At 47.5% G+C, this 23,296-nt stretch overlaps 1 protein-coding gene across 3 annotated transcripts in view; it reads right to left on the minus strand.

Moving 5' to 3' along the window:
- TFDP1 (transcription factor Dp-1) overlaps positions 1 to 16,477 on the minus strand; it is a 504,992-nt gene extending 488,515 nt beyond the window's left edge. The window contains exons 1-2 of one of the 3 annotated variants that reach the window (XM_063953105.1): positions 16,367 to 16,477; positions 14,129 to 14,209 (exon numbers count right to left, since the gene is read on the minus strand). In XM_063953105.1, coding sequence (XP_063809175.1) covers positions 14,129 to 14,140 — 12 coding nt within the window. In that variant the 5' untranslated portion in view covers positions 14,141 to 14,209; positions 16,367 to 16,477. The other 2 variants (XM_063953104.1, XM_063953106.1) reach the window with 2 other exon arrangements.
- Positions 16,478 to 23,296: the final 6,819 nt, after the last annotated feature.

Raw genomic sequence — 23,296 nt, forward strand, 5'->3', positions numbered from 1 at the left:
GTAATTGGTGCATCAACCAGTGACGCTGCTGCAGCTTTCAGTCTCCCTCTCCCTGCTTGCTGAAGCAATGCCGCACCGCCCGCCTCCTCAGCCGCTGCAGACCTTCCCCTATGTCCTAAGGCCGGCCACCACTGCCCGCACTTCGCTGCCCCGTCATTCAGTTACACATAGCCGGATCATGGTGAGTAGAGACAGGCGGCGGGGGGGAGGGGGGGGGGGTTTGGGGGCTGGGCATATCTGCCACTGTGGGGGGCATATGTAGCACTGTGGGGGGCATATCTGGCACTATGAGGGCATATCTGGCACCGTGGGGGAATATGTGTATCTGACAATGTGGAGGCATATCTGGCACTATGACGGCAAATATCTGGCACCATGGGGGCATATCTAGCACTGTGGGAGCATATATGGCACAGGGGGCATATCTGGCACTATGAGGGCATATCTGGCACCGTGGGGGCATATCTGGCAGTATGAGGGCTGTGTACGGCTAGAGCTGCATTTCCCACCCTTGGCTTATACTCGAGTCAATAAGTTTTCCCAGTTTTTTGGGGTGAAATTAGGTGCCTCGGCTTATATTCGGGTCGACTTATACTCGAGTATATACGGTATGTTTCATATACACACAGCCTGAAGGTCATTTTAGCCAATATTTTTTATAACTTTGTGTATTAAACAAAGTGTGTCTACATTCACACAATTTATTTATGTTTCATATACACCTTATACACACAGCCTGAAGATCATTTATTACAATATTTTCAATAACTTGTGTATTAAACAAAGTTTGTGTATATTAAGTCATCAAAAAAACAAAGGTTTCACTATCTCACTGTCACTCAAAAAAGTCCGTATTTCTGAATATTTGGATATGGGATACTCAACCTGTATCTATATATATTTCATACATACATATTTCTCCTTCATCCACTAGGGGCCACTGGAGTGTAGTTACAATGGGGAGATAGTAGGTGGTATTGGTAGCTGGCACTTTAAAAATTCTCACACTGTGGCTAGCTCCTCCCCTACTATCTCCCCTCCAAGCCAGTCTTAGTTTAGTGCCCGAGGTAGCTGGTTCACTTGGGTTTAGCTGAAGAATTTTCTTCTTTTTTCTTTATTATTTTATTTTTCTTACACACACTCACAGACTGGCAGCTCTGCCACTGCCAGTCTGCACCGTGGGAGCTGCCGGCGGGGTCCCATCGCAGCTGCGTGCGGCTAGGGATGGGCCCCGGCTGAGGGAGACACTGAGCTCTCCTGAGTTGGCGGACACCGCTGCGTGCGGCGCGTGTCGCGGCCACTCCATCCAGCAGAAGATTCCGGCAGCATGGCAGCGGTGAGTATCAAAAATGGTCGGACACCGCTGCGTGCGTCGGGACCACTACATCAGAAGATTCCGGCCGGACACCGCTGCGTGCGGCGCGTGTCAGGGCCACGCCATCAAAAGGACGGTGAGTACAATCTCCCCCCCTCCAGACTGATGTGTGATTTTACACTTAAATGTGATGGTTTTTTACTGTGTGTGTCCTGTATAACAACCAGTGTTTGAACAGAGTACAGAAAGGAGCTGTGGCTCATCTAGTAAATTCAGGGACCCACAGCATAGAAAGTACCAGTAACACTGAAGTCTGGGTTCAAATCTTAAACACATAGTGTAATCTTGGCGCCATTATGAGGGGGGCGGAGCTTCAGCCCGCTCTGTAAGCGGGCTCAGCGCTCTTCAATCCCCGGCTGCAGCAGAAGGCAGCCGGGTGATACATTTACACTACCCGACCGCAGCTCAGCCGGGTAATACAGGCGCCGGAGTAGCTGATTTTTAGATTTAAAAGTGGCGCCGGAGCAGAGGGGCGGAGCTAAGTCCCGCTCCGTCCGGCGGGCTCAGAATCAGCTGCATACAGGTGGCCGGGGGGGTTACACACCGCTCCCCGGCCACAGCATATATGACAATATACATTCTCCCCGGCAGGGCCGGGGGTTATATTTGCCCGCAAGGCGGCCGGGGGATACCTTTGCACGAGGCAGGGGGGGCGGAGCTAACTCCCGCTCTGTACGGCGGGCTCTCGCCGCTGCAGCACGCCGCTCCAGTGTGTGTCTCACACTGAAGACTCATTCCTCTCCTGGCTGTGCAGGGAGGATTTCTTTACAGATAACCCGCTTTACTCAGCGGGCTCCCAGGTCTCCCTGTCGCTAGGCAACAGACCCTGTCTCTGGGGTTTGTAACTTTTCGATACTTCAGGCTGCTGAAATATAGATACATTCCTCCTGCAGTAGAGTCCTCTACCCAGCATTTCCCTACTTGCAAATCAGGGAACCTGCTCTATTACAGTAGCTGGGACTCAGCTCAATAATAATTAAAAGAATCTACTGTGCAGTATTTATTTACCTACGGGGGGGGGGGGGGGGGGGTGTGTGTGTGTGTGTGTGTGTGTATATACATATATAGTTATGTTTGTGCATATATATATATATATATATATATATATATATAAATATATATATTTAAGTGCGTGTAGGTATGTATATAGATATATCCATAAAATACCAGATATAGGGGATAAAACAAAACTTCCGCAATGTTTTCTAATAACATCTTGCACATAACATTTTCCCCCATCTTTTCTCGCAGTCTGGTCACCATTTTGAAAAGCCAGCGGAACCTCCGAGAAACATCTGGTGCACCTTAATTAGCGGTACACTAAATACAGGGCGGGGTGTTGCCTTCCCTTTATTATTCCTTGGTGTCACTAGTTACTAATGCTATTTGTAATTGGGGAATGTGTGTAAGGCATCAGACAAATAGCGCTGCGGCTCAGTACGCTAGTAGCGGGTATCTGAACAGGGGTTTGAATCCAAACAAAACTTTAAGGAGAACTCCTATAGCCTAGGGCTAAGACTCCTGTCCCACAGCGCAGCGTTACTGGTTCAGGTCTCCGCTGCTCCAGAAAGTTTATTTTAATCGTATCGGTCACTACACATTATAGTGCAGACCTTACGTAGGGCTCTGTTTATTTAACCCACCTTTTCTCCTTTCGTTTGTCTCTCCTGGGATAGTCGAAGAATTCCCTCTTAGGTGTGAAGTATGCGGCGGAGCCATCTGCTTCGCCCTCCACGCACCTGCACACCCCTGTTTGATCAATGATGCAGGTAATGTCACTATTAACCAGACAATAGCTCATCAGGTAAGCCCTTGGACTTTGGTTTCCAAGGTCACAGGATCAAATCATAGCGGGACCAAACACACCTTTCCAAAAAGAAACTTTGCTAACATTCCATGCATTACTGATTTCTGTGGATCTGAACCAGTGTCTCAGAATATACAGGTACATAATACAGCAGTTCATCTGATACTGCAGGTAAAGGAGGAGGACATGTCAAGTCCATCAGGGTTCCACGCCATTGACGAAAATGACAGCGACTGGTCCAGTTTCGGATGAGCTGGGCAGGCTCCGGTAGGCGGCCGACAGACACGAATACACAATATCAGGTATCAAACAAGGTTTGTTTTCCTATCTTTTCCCCGCAGATGGCAGGAGATGGTATCAGAACCTCTCTAGGGTATACACCTCGGTGTATCGCCGGTCCATCAAGACGCCGTTTTCCTGAGGCAACCTTGCTCAGGGATCCATCGACATATGCGGCAGCATGGTTCTACCATGTCCGGAGCAGGTAGGTTGGGGAACAATTGTCCTCTAGGTTACAGGATGCTTCGCATCAGGATCAATTGATACAGGTCAGAATCACGATTCTGCTTTATGTTCCTTGGAGGTCTCCACGTCTACAGACTCGGACCCTGCATCTTCGCTTGGGCTGTCTTAACCCGACGACCTCTGGGGCTGCGACAGTGACAGGTAAACATGAAATCCTACGGGGCAGATGGTTCTGGGGAAGGAACTTTCTGCAGGATTTCTTGAACCAATGGAGGTAGGTCCACTTTGATTTCTCCTACTACTGCCCCGGCTCCAAGACAGACCTTTACTGGTCTTCCCTTTAGATTTTTCCATGCCCTTTCAGGCTTTTGACTCCACACGGGTGATATCTTCGTCGCCAGGGGTTCTCAGGGTAAAAAGGCTGAAGCAGAGGTTCAACATCCTCGGTCCAGTCTGATTTTATGTCATCCTATACACCCATTACACAGACTTTTCTACCACCTGCTGGGTCCCAGGGTAGGCGCAGGTCGATGGGAGAAGGCTTGGGCGGTTACAACCGTCTCAGGAGTCCCTCGGCATGGGTCGGCTGATTTACGATGACAAGAGAGTCATACTGCAGGCTGCGCTCCATAGGTTTCTAACCGCAAAGGGTGTTGATCCCGGTTTTTCACATATCATTTGAATTAGGACAGTTCTCAGGCCTTTGTTTTCTTTTCACGTTCCGAAGCCAAGTGGCTCGGACAGGCCTATTCTGGCCTTACAATCCTTTTAGTCTGTGATTGCTAGTTTAAACAAGAAAGGGAGTTTTACGTGTCCCTTGTCTTCAGAGATGCCCGTTTACTGATTTCCGTTGGACAGGCTTTTCTCAGATTCCCCCTTAACAGGATTCTCATTTTCACTGTAAGTCCTTTACTCTTCTCTCTTCCGCTCCCAGAGTTTAGGAAGATAACAGAATAACTCTTTTTCAAGGGCAGTGGGTGACGTTGGTTCCCTAATGGGACAATTTACTGCTACTATCCCACTCTGTACATTAGGTGGCTTCTGAATATCCGGAGGATCCAGGAGCTTCTGATTCGACACAGATCCAATTTATGCTCCGCATAGACGTTTCTCAACACGGTCCGTCAGAGGATTTTTCATTCCTCGGCACCAGAGACTCTATTTCTTCAGTCAAGTTGCGACGCAATGAGTGGTCGCCTCCATTCCTCTCGGAGCGGGGGACAACAATCTTGTTTCCAGATCAAGCCACCAGGTCAGACTCCTGGGTGAGGGAACATGCCCCGGAGTTTTGTCAGCTGGTCCACTGTGGGCGGAGATTTCGGATCGACCTCAGGGCGTTCTGACTGACTCTTAACCCTTTATTACTCTCGGACGGCAGTAGCCGTGGAGGCCCTCAGGGCTCCGGGGAGTTTTCTGGTTATTCTATCCTGCCTCCTTTTCTATTTCTACTTCATGTTCAGTAACACAGGAGGGGATTATGCGTGCTAGTCCTCTCGGTGGCGCTGGTTGGGCCACGCATGACTTGAAGATACAGATACGCCTGTTGTCAGTAGAGGAGCCTTGGCTCCTACCTCGACTGGACTGTCTACTTCAACAGGCTCCTTTTTTCTCCTTGTTCAATTTTACACTGGTTTCGGTTACCCGTGTGACTGTTCACGAGACCTCAGAAGGGAGGAGTTCCCTAGTTCGGTTAGGCCTACTGGGCCCCGATTTCAGAAATCTGTTACCTCTTCTCGCTTTTGCCACTTTGGGAAAACTTTATGGGACATAATGAAGATAAAAGGGGTTTTTCCCCCTTCTTCCAGTTACCATTCATCTTTGGTTTCTCTGGGAGGTTTTTTGCTCCGCTGCGCTTCAAACCACACTGACCGGAATTTTAGGTCTCTGCCTTTTTCGCTTTTCTTCCAAATGATATTAGCCTAGCGGCCGTAAGTTCGGCCTCTTGTTCAGGGAGTACTCTATTGGCAACTCCCCGGGCTGTGCTTCGGCCTCAGCGGTCGTTTCTTCCAGAAGGGATGTCCATTTTTCATATAAATCTGACACTAGTGGTTTTCAATCCTCTCTGAATGTTGTCAGGGCTCGCCAACTCTCTCCACAGAGGTCTCAGGCTATTCGATGAAGTGTTTTTCTTCTTTGCTCTGGACGATGCTCCCGTACTAAATAGCCGGGGTCCCAGCATATGCTGGACAGTTGGATACATCTGATCATCAGACAGTCTTCTTGGCGGTTACTAGGGAGCCTCCGTTTTCCATTTCAGCGCGCTTTACGCGCAGTATTTGTAAGACCTTCGTGGGCAACCGCCCGCGGGGTCTCCATGAATATTTTGTCGGGCGGCTACTTGGTCAAACCGACATTCGTTTTGTCAAATTCTACAAGTTTGACACTTTTACGGCCTCTGCATCACTGTTTGGCCGAGCAGTTTTTACAGAACTCTCAGCGCTTTCCCACCCGTTTTTTGGGAGCTCTGGGACGTCCCCATTGTAACTACACTCCAGTGGCCCCTAGTGGATGAAGGAGAAATCAGGATTTTGGTACTTACCGATAAATCCCTTTCTCCGATTCCACAGGGGCCACTGGACGCCCGCCCAGCGCTGTTTCTCCTGTTTTTTGTTTGATTAACGATTGCAGATCACCATATGACTGCTTGTTGGGTTCAGGCTAGCCTGGTTTTTGTCAGGTTCTGTTCCAGGTTTAGTTTGTGTTCGCCTGGTTTACAGGGCGTCGCTAACCTCCTCTACCTTACGGTTTGTTTATTATAGCTCTCCTCGGGCACAGTTTAACGTAGACTGGCTTGGAGGGGAGATAGTAGGGGAGGAGCTAGCCACAGTGTGAGAATTTTTAAAGTGCCAGCTACCAATACCACCTACTATCTCCCCATTGTAACTACACTCCAGTGGCCCCTGTGGAATCGGAGAAAGGGATTTATCGGTAAGTACCAAAATCCTGATTTTATATTGAGTGCTGGATTATGCTACTATATTGAGATGGTGTGCTTCCATCATTATCAAGGCACCACAAAGTTTTGTGGGACATACCTCGCTTTTATTTGCATAAATTAGTCTTTAATACTGTACATCTACTTGCACTCTGCTGGAAACTCTCCACCCCTAGGAAGATGGCTCATCAAGCTCATTCATTATCACCATTACCTCTGGGACATATCAGAATTACGGATGAACAAATAAGTAACATGCTGTTCAAAAAGGATCCACAGTATTGTGAACAAGTTGATTCATGCGATGTGCTATATCAGAGCCAGTATAAATTAAAGAAACGCAAAATTGATTTTACAACACATGGCCTAACCCTGTTCGATTATTATCGGGATAAGTACAGTACATTCCACACGGATTTAGGGTCAGAAATTTAGCCACGATCGGCGGTTATAATCAAAAGTTTTTTGCAAATAGATTGCGATCCTTAATAAATGTTAATTTAACTTGAAGTAGCGGGGAGAGCTGGAACCCAGCGGCAGCATCCACCCGGCTCCAGCAAGCGAGGTCCCGCTTACTGGAGCCGGGTGGACGCCGCCGCGAGCCTCCGCTGCTGCAGCCGCTGCTCGCCCCGTCTCCTCCTCCTCCGCTGCTGCCCCCACCGCCGCAGACATTTCTCCCATGGCAGCCGCTGACAACAAAAGTTACTAAATAATACGGTGATCATATTTAAGCAGGAGTTGGGATCAAGTTTTGAAACTGACACAGCATCAAGGGAAGATCTCAGACAGGGTCGTTAAAGCTTTAACTTAAACACCGCACCCTGTGACACCCAGTCTCTACATTACTCCGAAAATCCATAGAGACATGAATCATCCACCGGGTCGCCTCATAGTAATACATTGGGGATAAACCCCTGGGTTGTTATTATTATTATTAGTACCTGGGGTGGGTCTGGGGTGCGTTTCCCCCTGGATTGGTGAGGCTGGGCTGCTCCGGGGTAGTAAACTGCGAGATCTTATTTAGCACCCCCTTAACACATTTATTAATCCTTCTGGTCTTTAGTATATTAATTTTTGTATATAGATTTTGTTTTCCTTTTATTAACACATACTAACACTTTACCTTCTCGCGTTGTGTTTTTTATCATGCCTCTAAGATTGTTATTGATGCAGACATGTGGCTGATAATATGCATAGTGTGCCTATTGCTTGCTATATTTTCCTGGTTTGGTGTAATTGCTGTGGTATGGACACTAGATGGCGCTGCTACGTGTCAGCACCAACTGGTCTAGACACAAATGTCCTCAAGCGCTATATAATTTTTTATTATTATTTATTAGCAGTTTCTTATATAGCGCAGCATATTCCGTTGCGCTTTACAATTAGAACAGCAATTATAGAACAAAACTGGGCAAAGACAGACAGACAGAGGTAGGAAGGCCCTGCTCGCAAGCTTACAATCTATAGGGAAATAGGCATTGATACACAAGGAAAGATGCTACCTGTCACATAATGGTTCCCCAGGTTGCTAGGTTCTTAATGGGTTGTATATATGATATGATCATCCAGCAATGTTGGAAGACAAAATGTGAGTTTATGTGGACTGTACAGAGGGGATGTAACTTGATAGGGAAGCTGTGAAGGTTGTGTGTGGGTCTGAAATTTGGTAGGCTTGTCTGAAGAGATGAGTTTTCAGAGAACGTTTAAAGGTTTGGAGACTAGAGGAGAGTCTTATTGTGCGTGGGAGTGCATTCCACAGAGTGGGTGAAGCCCGGGTAAAGTCCTGTAATTTTGAGTGGGAACAGGTAATACATGTGGATGAGAGACGCAGATCTTGTGCAGAGCGGAGAGGTCTGGTAGGGAGATATTTTGAGATGAGTGAGGAGATGTATGATGGTGCAGTTTGGTTAATAGCCTTGTATGCAAGTAAAAGTATTTTATATTTGACACGGTAGAATACCGGTAACCAATGGAGGGACCGACAGAGCGGATCAGCAGATGAAGAACGTCTGGCGAGGAAGATTAGCCTCGCAGCTGCATTTAAAATGGATTGAAGTGGTGATAGCCTATGTTTGGGAAGACCAGTAAGGAGACTATTACAATAATCAATGCGGGAGATGAGTGCATGGATTAGAGTTTTTGCAGTGTCTTGTGTAAGATAAGGACGTATTTTGGATATGTTTTTCAGGTGCATGTAACATGATTTAGAGACAGATTGAATGTGTGGAACAAAGGACAGTTCAGAGTCAAGGGTGACACCTAGGCAGCGAGCTTGTGGGGTGGGGTGGATAGTTGCACTGTCAACAGTTATAGAGATATCAGGTTGGTAACTACTCTTAGCTGGTGGGAAAATAATTAATTTGGTTTTGGAAATGTTGAGTTTGAGGTGGCGAGATGACATCCAAGATGAAATGGCAGACAGGCATCCAGTGACACGAGCCAATACTGGTGGTGACAAATCTGGGGAGGATAGGTAGATTTGAGTATCATCGGCATACAAATGATACTGAAATCCAAAGGAGCTGATTAGTTTACCAAGAGAGGAGGTATAGATTGGAGAAAAGCAGAGGACCTAAGACTGAGCCTTGCGGTACTCCAACTGATAGAGGTAGAGAAGAGGAGGTAGAATCAGAGAAGTGAACACTGAAAGAGCGATTAGATAGGTAGGATGAGAACCAAGAAAGGGCTGTGTCCTGAAGACCTAGGGATTGTAGTGTTTGTATGAGAAGAGAGTGGTCAACAGTGTCAAAAGCATCTAGATCTAGAAGAATAAGTAGTGTGTAATGTGGGTATAATAGCCCCAATATGTTGTGATATGTTCCTCTGAAAATGTCAGTCTTGTAATGACTAAGAGTTTTAAGTATTGGAATGTGTTTTATATACCCAGCGCTGTGACCAGGATTTGGTTCCTGTACAAAAGCGGTTTTTCTGGGGGGGTTTGTAACAACTTCATTGTTCATTATTCAAGCTGCATAATGCTGCCATGGTGATGGGTGTACAGTGGTGACGTCATCAGGAGGTGCCCCCGCCGGCGGGAAACAGCACGAAAATGGTGAGGGGGAACACTATAAAGCTGGCAAGTTATTGTTTGCTCTTTGTCCTGACGAAAATGTGGTAAACATTGACCAGGAGACCTGCCTTTCGTCATTTATCTGAGTGCCGCAGAACAGTGGGGGGGGAAGAATATATATATATATATATATATATATATATATATATATATATATATATATATATATATATATATATATCTATATATATATATATATCTATATCTATCTATCTCCATAGTAGATATGGTAAACGTCGCTCAGGAAGGGCAAAATGAGCAACGTAGTTTACTTTAACAGCAAGTGTGTACCCATATTTAGTCGCTTTTTATTTTAGCTTTGATTTACTTAAGATCTGTTTTCATTTTAGTTAATAAACTGTAGTCGACAAATACTTTTAGTCAAAATTTTAATTAACACTGTATAGGACCTCTCAATTCCAGATAGGATACAGCAACAGCTAAAATGCTCTTAAGCTGGGTACAAATAGATTAGTCACCCATTCCACTGAATGGGCAGTATATCTGTGGTGCGTCATTCACAGGAATATCGGCTCGGCCTTGCAGCACACCCAATGCAGATATAGCGGCATGTCTGGCTGCGTGTATGGGCAACATGCCAACCACCTGCACACTGTCAGCAGGAACAGACATCAGTTGGGCAGGCACATTCATATGTCCGTCCAGTTGTGATGTCAGGACACAGACTGGCTGATTGGTAAGTGTGTATGCTATTGGCGGATCCGTTTGCAAAGTCTGTTCCCAGCCTTCGCCTAATCCTCTTCTCATTACTACACTCTCCTGCTTGACAATTGTTTTTATATTTTATTAGGCGCCACAAACTGTCCACACAGCCATACATAGGGGCTAATTTAGACCTGATCGCTACTGTGCGTTTTTGCACACCGGGCGATCAGGTCTGAGCTGTGCAGGCGCCACAGTGCGCCGGCGCATGCCAGAGATGCAATCGGCATCTCAGCCCAGTGATCGCCTCTGCCTGATTGACAAGCAGAGGCGTTCGCTGGGCGGAGACTGCGGCGCTGGGCCGGGGCGCGGTCCTGGCAACACCGGCGTGCCCAGACCATGCGGGTGGCGGCTGCGTGACATCACACGCAGCCGCTGCGACCTGGAAAGCGACAGGTAGCTACCTGCCAGCGCGCAGGAGCTGCACTGGTAGGGAGCAACTCTTTAGGTACAAAAGCATTGCCGACGTGCGATGCTTTTGTACCTGCGCGGGGTGGGCAGAAAAAGACAGAGGCAGAGACAGCTCTGTGCTGGGCGTCCCCACGCACGTCTGTGAAAGTGATCGTAAATTTAGCACCTCTATGATCAAGTCTGAATTACCCCCATAGGGAGAGACAATACACTCACTATAGCCTTCTTAGTCTCCAGTGACCCAAATGCATCCAATACAGATGCGCCTGACATCTTGCTCCAACACCAATTTCTACCACTATACATTTACCATGTCTTCCCATGACAATGCCTTATCTTGCCAATGATAACCTACTTTAAGGCTGTAATATCTACCAACCTTGTCATCTCTTTGCCAACTTCAAACTTCTCTGTCAACCATAACACCATCCTTCACTTCATGGGTCACCTACTTCAAAGAAAAGCTTTCCCATCCACGTTAAATTATGTCTTTTACATAGGACGAGGTGTTTACTTTCCGGTTCCCCTCTTCGCCTTCCAAACTCCTCAATCCCCTCTCAAGCAATGCATCTATGACTAAACACAAAACTAAAAGCCAAATGCACATGGAAAGCCTTACCTAACCACCTCAATCCATTTACAACATGCTCACTGATATATGGGATTAAAATGAAATTATGGCAGGTGAAATTAGCTTTCATACTAATAGTTTATATTTTTATAATAAAAGAAATCAGTATGAAAGCTAATTTCACCTTTCCTAATTTCATGATGTATCCTTGTTTGGAAATATAACATAGTAGAGTCACATTATCTTTCCCACATCCTATATGTGAGGACGGCAGCGCATAGTCCATGAAGTAAATCACGTCGTGCACTGGGTTGGTTGTTATATAAGGTGTGCGATAGGCTGTCTGCACACATCACTTGTTGCTGTCATGGGTAAAGAGCGATTTTATCAGAGTTTCAAAAAGGGAGGATTATCAGCTTTTGGGCCAAGGCTGGCAGTATTTCTGAAACAGCGCAGTTTGTGTACTGTTCGCATGCGGCTGTAGTGCAAGTGTATCGTGACTAGACAAATGACACCATTGCAAATAACAGAAGCGGAAAATGCAGAACACCACGTGCCTTTGATGCGAGGTGAACATCAGCGACAAAGGTGCGGGGGGGGGGGGGGGAGGGGGGGGCTGACTGACGCTACAGTGTAGCAGCTCACAGTCAAAATTAACCTTGGGGCTTTAGGTGTGTCTAAAGAGACAGTTCAGCGAACCCTGCTGCGTATGGGGCTCTGAAGCAAACCGATGGTCACTGCATCTAGCTGGAGGTCAGAATAATGAGACTCGACCATGTATATTAAATAGTATTAATAGTATTAAATATTGTGGGAAATCTGATGATGATAATCAGGAGGGATGCAGGAGGACTGTGCTCAACTAGGTTTATATTAGGTTTATATTATACAGAGGGACAGCACAGTGCCGGATTTTATTTTTCCAGCGGCTGCAGAGAGGAGCAGCTGCCAGTTGTACAGAGGGGCTCCTTTGTTTACACAAAAGGCATGAGGGAGGGTGACGAAGGGCTGACTTATCACTGCACCCAGCAGTGATTGGCAGACACTGGGGGCGAAACCATAGGTGCAGGGGGGAACCTGAAGTCCCTCTGAGATTGGCGGCTCCTGGCAGATGATCTTCCAGCAGCCACCAGTGTGTGTCTGACTGTTGCATCAAATGCGACCATGCCAGGGAAAGCCCAGCCTAGCTTGGTCGCATCTGATGCAACCACACCAGGCAAGTGGTTAAAGCCAGCACAGAGTTTACAATTGTGCATGGAGCAGGCATGTACAAAGAGAGACTTCCATATCATTTTGGAATAATAGTAACTCCATTGTTATGAAGTATACTCGCCTTGAATGCATTCCTTTACTCTTACTTATTTCTGTACTTCCTTAAAACAAAAATAAACAAAAATGTAAGAGTTCGAGAGATTTCCCCCTGTAAGTTGAAGCTTAATTCCTTAAACATACTAACTTGCATTTAAAACAGTACCCCTATACCCACTAGCCATAGCTGGTAAGGCATTTTGTGAGTAGGGTTTCTGTGTCTGTTCTCAACGGAACGCAGTTACAATGCCAGCTGTTGGGATCCCGGAGTTCAGGATAGCAGATATCCCGAAAGTGCCCCCCCCCCCCCCCCCCAAGTACTCATCAGCAGCCAGAAACAGTGATCCACGAAGGCATCTGATCCTGTGCTCTGGTGTGAACCCTGATGCTGTAAAGCATCACTTTATAGCACTGGGGGACACAGCAGTAGCACTGTGATCAGATGTCCGGCTGTCCCCACTGATCCCTGGATGCAGGTATTACTTTTTTCCACCCCACAGTGATTAGCCTATGTCTTTTAGATGTTTTACACTTTCATCCTTTGGGGGTTATCCAATTGTAGTCGGAAACTGCCGTCTTGTCGGAAAGACAGCAGTTTCCAACATTTTTAGGCTGGAAACTGTTCCAACCTGTTCAATCGCCCTGCTTTTTTTCCCCAGACAAGTCGGCAATTCCGACTTTTCGGAAAACACGTGCATCGGAGGATCAGCCGGGAATCCACATGTTTTGTCGGATTCAGCGGCCAAATCAGACAGGTTTTGGCACTGTTTCCAACAAAGTCGGATTGGCATTGTCGGATTTGGGCACTCATTGAATACTGCATTGTCGGATCCTTTCCGTCAGGATATGACAAGCATTGAATACCCCTAGGTCTCAATTTTTTTTTTTTTTTTTTTTTTTTTATATCTTAATCCTCTCCCTGATTCAAGACAAAGATTGTGGGGGTTGCTCCAACAGAGCCCACAATCCTCTCCTGGTACCCAGTACTGTCTCTTCTGAGCAAGCAAGCTCTGAAACAGTAGCTGTAAATAGAAACCAGCTGCCGAGTGGTAGAGCCTCCAAAGATCAGAAGCTTTAATACACAGCTGCTTTGTTTTCGCTCTCCTGTTCCTCAGCACTGGTGGAACAGAACCAAAAACAGGCTTCTATATGATCACTAGAACCCTGCTGAAAACACTGAAGGCTGTGGGTCCCCAGGGAGGAAACCTCACAAAATTCTAACAGAGTAGAGAGAATTATATACACTATACTTACCCCAACTACAGTGCATGGGGACACTGCTCAAGTCGGATAAAACAACCATAACGACAAATGCCAAGTCACTAACGGGTTATACATTTATTGAATGGTGATTACATACAAAACACCTTAAAGAGTGAAAAGCCTTTTACTTATTGGATTGAAATTAACTTTAAATATACTGTTCCATATACAAAGATTGTTGAGAGCACACACATACTTACATCTTTTGCCATGTTACCAGATACTTCAAACTAAATGAACTGGCTCAAGGGAGCAGAAACGCCACCACCCAGTTGAATCGTCTGTTAAAAAGAAAAAAAAAAAAAAAAGGTTTACATTTAACATGTTCCAAATATTCTAACATAAAAGTTACACAATTTTACCATTCAACATTTATAATTTGACACATCAAGAAAAGTCAATGCAATTATGTATCTATTAAGTCACATATCTTTATCAAAACCTTAATTCTAAAGTCACAATGCTACCTAGCGTGATCTAGCAGCAATGAGAGCATTGGTATGTTGACTACAGAGGTAAAATTTAGATAAGTATTCAAAACAATGATAGCCCAGCCCCACACTAATTTAACTGCATATTACAAAGAATACAACTTCTGTACATAAGAAAGCACATTTCATTGCCTATGCTGATGCTTGACTGCTCTTTGAAGAATATAACCAAAAACCTGCAACCTCTACTCTTAGGCCCCTTTGCTATGTAACAAGTCTGAACAGTCAAAGTCAAATCTTCACAGGAGTAAAGAGTTGTGGGAGGCCTCAACCACACAACACTATTTGCCATGCATACATCAACAATAATAAGGAATGGATGAATGTATTTAACAAAATAAGAAAACTATGTACTTTTTGTTTAGCGCCATCACAATTGTCATTTATGCCAGAAATTTACTACTGGAAAATGCCACCCTGGCACTTCCAAAAGCTAAATCCCACAGTTTTATACCCGCACCTCCTGAGCCTCTCTGGGGTCACTTCAGGTTAGGGGATTGTGTTTCTACTCCACTCCATTTCCAAAATAAGCGGAGGACACACAAAACACTTACAGGAAGGGATAATGCATCTGGGAGGGAGGGAGGAAGGAGTCTATAATGAAAAAAAACACAACACACATGTGCGGCAGCCAGCAATGAATGCAGATGGAAGAGGATCAGTCACAATCACACTCCAGACCTCAGTAAAGAAACTTTGCAAACCCCTATACTGTAGATGAACCCCTAGTCCAGGGGCAAGGATATCCCCTCCTCACCAAGTCACCATGCATAGAGGAGGAAGGGGAGGTCTAAGAATTGAAGCCAACAGGAAACTAACAAACTAGGACATCAATACAGCAAATAGGCCCTAAAGTGTTGTGTCTTGCAGCTCCCCACCCACTAAATGTATATGCCAAATACCATCTCCCAGCCCGGAGACCACGTCCTCAAAATAATCACATAGATAATCCCCCGACCATGATGCAAGCCTAGGCTGAGCAATACTTGGGCTATAGCCCCATGAGTATATGATGATTGCTGCACTGCCAGCCCGGAGCAGGGGCCGCACATTAGCAGCAGAGGGGAACACCGGGGCACCCAGCACCCACACGATGCACGGCCGTCACCCCTCCGTGCAGCTGGGGCACAGCACTACACACAGGCAGCCATTTTACCCCACAACACCGGCAGCTGCCCCGGTCATGTCACATTGCAGGCACACTGTAACAACCTGTCACTGCCCAGTCTGCTGCCGGCCACTGCGCCCGGGGGCTTCCGAGGAGGCAGCTCTGGGGACACGGCTTCGGCCTACACCCACTCACACCGAGGCAGGGAGGAGTAAACAAAAGGCCCCGAGCAGAGTGGGGTTGCTGTAGACCAGTGTGACCGCTGATGGGACAGGTGAGGGCCCGGCGTGTGTCACAGGGCCCAGTGCAGGATACCCACCTCTGGGCCGGGTGTAGGGGCGGGAGCTCCAGTTCCGTCAGCGCAGCGCCTGTGAGACAGCTGGGGGTGCAGCACGGTGGCTCATGCGAGAGGTGCGGAGGCTGGCAGCGGTGGCGGCAGATGCAGTCACGGGGAGTGAAGGACGAGGGCGGGCATGGCCAGGCCGCGGGAGCGCAGCATTATCGGTGGCCGCAGCTCGTCCACAAACTGCACGGGAGGAGATCCCGCGCCCCGTCACCCACTACCCAGCCCGTCAGCACCCAGCGCCTGTGGCTGCTGTGGAATCTCCGCCACCTCGCACGCGGTATTCCGCGCACACTGCCGCGAGAAGGCGCGCGAGGTTGCAGTGGCAGCTCTCGTGGCCTCGGCCGTCGGGGTGCGTTTCCCGGGAAATATCCGCCTTCTGTGCGTGTGCGCACTGCCGCCGTCCACCCCGGACCTTCTTTCCTTACTCCTCTCGCTATATCCTCCCTTCCCGTCACCTCAAACAAAAAACCGAGCTTGGCGGCGTCTGGCCGACCTGCTGTTTGATTGGCTGCAATGTGTCTGACGTCCAACAACGTAGCTCCGCCCCACGCCGGCTCCGGTGGGCAATTCACCATTCTGTTTGGGTGGAAGAGGCGCTGGGCGTGACGTCAGGGCTAGCGCCTATTCCCTAGCCACTCATTGGCTGCGAGGAGAGTCGGTGTTGAGGAGAGGGGCGTGGCTACGGGAAGGCGTGCATGAATCTCTGACGTCACTAACTGCCTGTGTTATAATGTACCTGTCTGTTCGTCCAGCGCAATGCTACACCCTGCGCGCCTGTTGTTCTTACCTGTACCGAATACTAGCAGCTGGAATGGGGCAACAGTATACACATACCTCCCAACATGACCCTCTCCAGGAGGGACACAATGCTCTGCTCCTGGACTTTTCTCTTAATGCATGATTGCCATCACCTGTGCTGAAACACCTTTCTTATCCATTAACCTGTTCAAAACAGGTGAGGGCAATCATAAATAAAGAGAAAAGTCCAGAAGCAGAGTATTGTGTCCCTCCTGGAGAGGGTCATGTTGGGAGGTATGTATACACATCGTGCTCAGCTATGAAGGGTAAAGCAGGAAAAGTGCAGCCTGAATAGGGCTATTTGCGCATCCTCCGTTCCCACTCATGTTCCCTGTATTAACCTTTTTTGCAAGACTGTATAAAGATATATATATCTCACCCTCAAACATTTTACACATAAAAATCGGTACAAATTTGAAAAGGGGGCATGCGCACGCTAATTTCCTATACTTTCAATGGAAGTTTGGAGAGCCAAAAATTGGTACAGACCATAAAAGGTACTGTACCTGCCAAAAAGGTACAGTTGGAGAGTATGCACATCATACATGCTGACATTCTGGCTGCTCTCTGCGGGACTCGGGAGAGAGCAGCCAGGTCGGCTCAGCAGGGGGGCAGGGGAGGGCTGTGACGTGGGGAGGAGGTGGACTGGAGGCGGGACGGGGGTGGAGCAGGGGCAGGATGGGGCGGAGTTACTGTGCCACATCCTTTAAGCCACGCCCCCGCTCTGTAATGCCGCGATCCCCGGCACTACACTGCAGGGGGCGTGGCTATGATGACGCGATTCATCAAGAATCGCGTCATCAACTGCCCGGACCGCCCACTTTACACACAAAGTGGGCGGACGGGCAGGGGGACCCCTGATTCCGGGAGACTTGCCTGCTCTTCCGGGGGGCCGGGAGGGTCACCCGATTTTCAGGAGCCTCCCGGCCATTCCGGGAGAGTAGGCAAGTATGATGCACATATGTGTGTGTATATATATATATATATATATATGTGTGTGTGTCATACCCTCCAACTGGACCTTTTTAGCAGGTACAGTATATTTTCTTTATGGTCTGTACCAATTTTTGTCTCTCCGAGCTTCTATTGAAAGTATAGGAAATGGGCTGCGACCACGCCCCTTTACCCGTGGCCATGCCCCCTTTCCTAATTTGTACCGATTTTTATGTGTAAAATTGAGGATATGGTGTTTGTGTGTGTGTGTGTGTGTGTGTGTGTGTGTGTGTGTGTGTGTGTGTGTGTGTATATATATATAATCATTTCTTAGCAGTTTATTTTATAGCGCAGCATATTCCGTTGCGCTTCACAATTAGAACAACAGTTATAGAACAAAACTGGACAAAAACAGACAGACATAGAGGTAGGAAGGCCCTGCTCGCAAGTTTACAATCTATAGGAAAATGGCAGATACACAAGTATAGATGCTACCTATTGCAAATGGTCCACCAGATTGCTAGGTTCTTAATGGGTTGTACGATATGATCACCCAGCAGTGTTGGAAGACAAAATAAGTGAGGCTACTGTATGTGGACTGTACAGAGAGGATGTAATTAGTGAAGCATTGAAGGTTATGCGGTATTGTTCCAGGTTGAGGGACCCACAAGCAGTGGCGGTGGACGCCCTCTGGTGGCTCCATGGTTTTACCAGATGGTTTACGTGTTTCCACCTCTTCCACTGATCCCAAGAATTCTCAAAAGAATAAAAAGGGAAAAGGTCCAAGCCCATTTTCATGGCTCCGGACTGGCCAATAAGGGCCTGGTACGCAAATCTACTGGAGATGCTCCTAGAGGACCCATGGCCTCTGCCTCTTTGCGAGGATCTACTACAACAGGGGCCGTTCGTTTATCAAGACTTACCACGGCTACGTTTGACGGCATGGAGGTTGAGCGTCAGATTTTAGCCCGGAAGTGGATCCCGGACAAGGTTATTCCTACCCTGATCCAGGCCAGGAAAGGGGTGTCGTCTAAGCAATACTACCGAATTTGAAAAAAATATGTTACGTGGGGTGAAAACAGGAAATTTCCTGCAGAGGAATTTCAACTGGGACATTTTTTTGTTTTGTTTTTTACAGTCGGAGGTGGATGGGGGACTACGTTTGGGCTCCTTAAAAGTCCAGTTTTTGTCCTTATCCATTACTTCCACAAACAGTTGGCTTCCCTCCCTGAGGTTCTGACGTTCTTGAAAGGTGTTCTGCACATCCAACCGCCCTTTGTGCCTTCCACGGCACCTTGGGATCTCAACGTGGTGTTGCAATTTCTACAATCAGAATGGTTTGAGCCTTTACAGGAGGTTGATGTTAAGTTACTTACGTGGAAGACCGTTACATGGTTGGCCTTGGCTTCAGCACGGCGTGTGTCAGAACTGGGGGCGTTGTCTCACAAGAGCCCCTATTTGATTTTTCATGAAGACTGAGCTGAACTCAGAACTCATCAGGTTCCTAAGGTGGTGTCATATCAACCAACCTATTGTGGTTCCGGTGCTTACTGACACCTCTGCTACCTCAAGGTCCTTGGATGTTGTGAGGGCTTTGAAGATCTATGTGAAGCGGACAGCTCGTGCCAGGAAATCTGACTCGCTGTTTATTATCTATGATCCCAAGAAAATTGTGTGTCCTGCTTCAAAGCAGTCTATTGCTCACTGGATCAGGCTTACTATCCAGCAGGCTTATTCTACAGCAGGATTGCCAGTTCCTAAAGTACAGGCCCACTCTACTAGGTCGGTGTGTTCTTCCTGGGTGGCTGCCCGGGGTGTCTCGGCTTTACAGCTCTGCCGAGCAGCTACTTGGTCAGGTTCGAACATGTTTGCTAAGTTTTGCAAGTTCGATACTTTGGCCTCTGAGGACCTTCAGTTTGGTCAATCAGTTCTGCAGGAACCTCAGCACTCTCCCACTCGGTTTGGGAGCTTTGGTACATCCCCATGATACTAATGTGGACCCCAGTATCCTCTAGGACGTAAGAGAAAATAGGATTTTAATTACCTACCAGTAAATCCTTTTCTCATAGTCCGTAGAGGATACTGGGCGCCCGCCCAGTACTTCATGTTTCCTGCACTGTTACTTTGTTAAGTAATGTTGGTTCAGCTGTTGCTGTTCCTGTTCAGTTTTGGTTAGCATGGCTTTCCTCTTGTTTGTGTGTGCTGGTTCAAATCTCACCACTGATCTGTTACATCCTTCCTCAGGATATGTCTTTCTCCTCGGGCACAGTTTCTAAACTGAGTCTGGTAGGAGAGTCATAGAGGGAGGAGCCAGTGCACACTATTGATTTCTTAAAGTGCTCAAGGCTCCTAGTGGACCCATCTATACCCCACGGTACAAATGTGGACCCCAGTATCCTCTACGGACTACGAGAAAAGGTATAGGTAATTAAAATCCTATTTTCTCCTAAGTCCACTGGATAATATTGGGATATGATGATGCGACAGTGGATTTGCACCAAACGGTCAAAGCTTTCGGCCTCCCAGCAAGCAACGGGTCCGTCCATATACCCCCGCCTCCTGGCACAGGCAAATCGGTTGTTTTCCCAAAGCTCAAGGCAGGAGCATCATAGAAAGCCCTAATCAGGCGAGAACACACATGCACATCCTTCCATACAAGAAGGAAGAGGTTAGTGAGTGAAAAGGATTCTCAAATCAGGTGCGTCAGAGTGGGAACCCTGTGGATCCTGTGGACTTAGAAGAAATAGCGTTATCAATGGTAAGTTTTACCATAATGATTATTTCTCCGGCAGGGTCCACAGGTTATCCACAGGATAACATTGGGATATACCAAAGTAATTTAGTGGTGGGGAAGCTCCTGATTGGACCGGAGAGTCCTTCGCCCAAATTCAGCGTCCTGAGAGGCAAAGGTTTCAAAGGCATAATGTCTAATGAATGTGTTAATGGAAGACCATGTGGCTGCCTTACATATCTGTTTCGCTGAAGAACCACGTTGTGCTGCCCATGACGGACCTACCTTACAAGTAGAGTGAGAAGAGACATTAGACTGTGAAGATGTTGTTTCATGTCTATGTGATTTCCTTACAACCTGTCTTTCAGCCTGCTTTTGTTGAGAGGTTGCCAATTCCTGTGCTGGATGTGAGAAACCCCAGGTGGAATGTTACATGTAAGGGTAAAAAGGGTAACCTATCCCTGGTATAGGAGCTGGCATTATCCGCTCAGCTATACTGGATAATGTCTGTGCAAAAGTAGCCCATGGGGGTTCAACTTGAACCTGTGCTTGCCTCGGATTATTTAAAAGGCTTTGGTGAAAGCTAAAACAATTTGCACATAATCCATTCTGAACCAGAGCCTGAGAGGTTAACCCAGCTTTGCAAGACAAACATGAAATGAGTGTTGGTGCTGCTGTGGAAAGTGTATTTTCCTTACCCTTGCCGCTCTAAGACATCAGGGCTGTTTCTAGCCAATTTGGCTCCCAGTGCGAGATTTAAAAATGCGCCCCCCCCATGACATTAAAAAATGTGCGCTCCCCCCCCCCCCCCACACCTAGATAAAAAAAGAAACTTGTGCGCGCACCCGGAAAGGGGGCGTGGCCTCATCTAAATGGGTGTGGTCTCATTTAAATGGGCATGGCCTCATCTGAAAAGACTACCTCACAATCCAGTTTTCTCTGACGTCCTAGTGGATGCTGGGGACTCCGTCAGGACCATGGGGATTAGCGGCTCCGCAGGAGACAGGGCACAAAAATAAAGCTTTAGGATCAGGTGGTGTGCACTGGCTCCTCCCCCCATGACCCTCCTCCAAGCCTCAGTTAGGTTTTTGTGCCCGTCCGAGCAGGGTGCAATCTAGGTGGCTCTCCTAAAGAGCTGCTTAGAAAAAGTTTTTAGGTTTTTTATTTTACAGTGAGTCCTGCTGGCAACAGGCTCACTGCAACGAGGGACTTAGGGGAGAAGAAGTGAACTCACCTGCGTGCAGGATGGATTGGCTTCTTAGGCTACTGGACACCATTAGCTCCAGAGGGATCGAACACAGGCCCAGCCATGGAGTCCGGTCCCGGAGCCGCGCCGCCGACCCCCTTGCAGATGCCGAAAAGTGAAGAGGTCCAGAAACCGGCGGCAGAAGACTTTTCAGTCTTCATGAGGTAGCGCACAGCACTGCAGCTGTGCGCCATTGTTGTCACACACTTCACACCAGCGGTCACTGAGGGTGCAGGGCGCTGTGGGGGGCGCCCTGGGCAGCAATGAAATACCTATACTGGCTAAAAGATACATCACATATAGCCCCTGGGGCTATATGGATGTATTTAACCCCTGCCAGGTCTCAGAAAAACGGGAGAAGAAGCCCGCCGAAAAGGGGGCGGGGCCTATTCTCCTCAGCACACAGCGCCATTTTCCCTCACAGAAATGCTGGTGGGAAGGCTCCCAGGCTCTCCCCTGCACTGCACTACAGAAACAGGGTTAAAACAGAGAGGGGGGGCACTTATTTGGCGATATGATTATATATATTAAGATGCTATAAGGGAAAAACACTTATATAAAGGTTGTCCCTGTATAATTATAGCGTTTTGGTGTGTGCTGGCAAACTCTCCCTCTGTCTCTCCAAAGGGCTAGTGGGGTCCTGTCCTCTATCAGAGCATTCCCTGTGTGTGTGCTGTGTGTCGGTACGTGTGTGTCGACATGTATGAGGACGATGTTGGTGAGGAGGCGGAGCAATTGCCTGTAATGGTGATGTCACTCTCTAGGGAGTCGACACCGGAATGGATGGCTTATTTAAGGAATTACGTGATAATGTCAACACGCTGCAAGGTCGGTTGACGACATGAGACGGCCGGCAAACCAATTAGTACCTGTCCAGGCGTCTCAAACACCGTCAGGGGCGTTAAAACGTCTTTTTACCTCAGTCGGTCGACACAGACACAGACACGGACACTGACTCCAGTGTCGACGGTGAAGAAACAAACGTATTTTTCTTTTAGGGCCACACGTTACTTGTTAAGGGCAATGAAGGAGGTGTTACATATTTCTGATACTACAAGTACCATAAAAAAGGGTATTTTGTGGAGTGTGAAAAAACTACCTGTAGTTTTTCCTGAATCAGATAAATTAAATGAAGTGTGTGATGATGCGTGGGTTTCCCCCGATAGAAAATTATTGGCGGTATACCCTTTCCCGCCAGAAGTTAGGGCGCGTTGGGAAACACCCCCTAGGGTGGATAAGGCGCTCACACGCTTATCAAAACAAGTGGCGGTACCGTCTCCAGATAGGGCCGCCCTCAAGGAGCCAGCTGATAGGAGGCTGGAAAATATCCTAAAAAGTATATACACACATACTGGTGTTATACTGCGACCAGCGATCGCCTCAGCCTGGATGTGCAGTGCTGGGGTGGCTTGGTCGGATTCCCTGACTGAGAATATTGATACCCTTGACAGGGACAGTATTTTACTGACTATAGAGCATTTAAAGGATGCATTTCTATATATGCGAGATGCACAGAGGGATATTTGCACTCTGGCATCAAGAGTAAGTGCGATGTCCATATCTGCCAGAAGTTGTTTATGGACACGACAGTGGTCAGGTGATGCAGATTCCAAACGGCACATGGAAGTATTGCCGTATAAAGGAGAAAAAGACAACGTCTTTTCAGCCTCAGTCCTTTCGTCCCCATAAGGGCAAGCGGTCAAAAGGCCAGTCAT

Source organism: Pseudophryne corroboree, chromosome 2 (genome assembly GCF_028390025.1).
Source record: "Pseudophryne corroboree isolate aPseCor3 chromosome 2, aPseCor3.hap2, whole genome shotgun sequence".
Lineage (NCBI taxonomy): Eukaryota > Metazoa > Chordata > Amphibia > Anura > Myobatrachidae > Pseudophryne > Pseudophryne corroboree.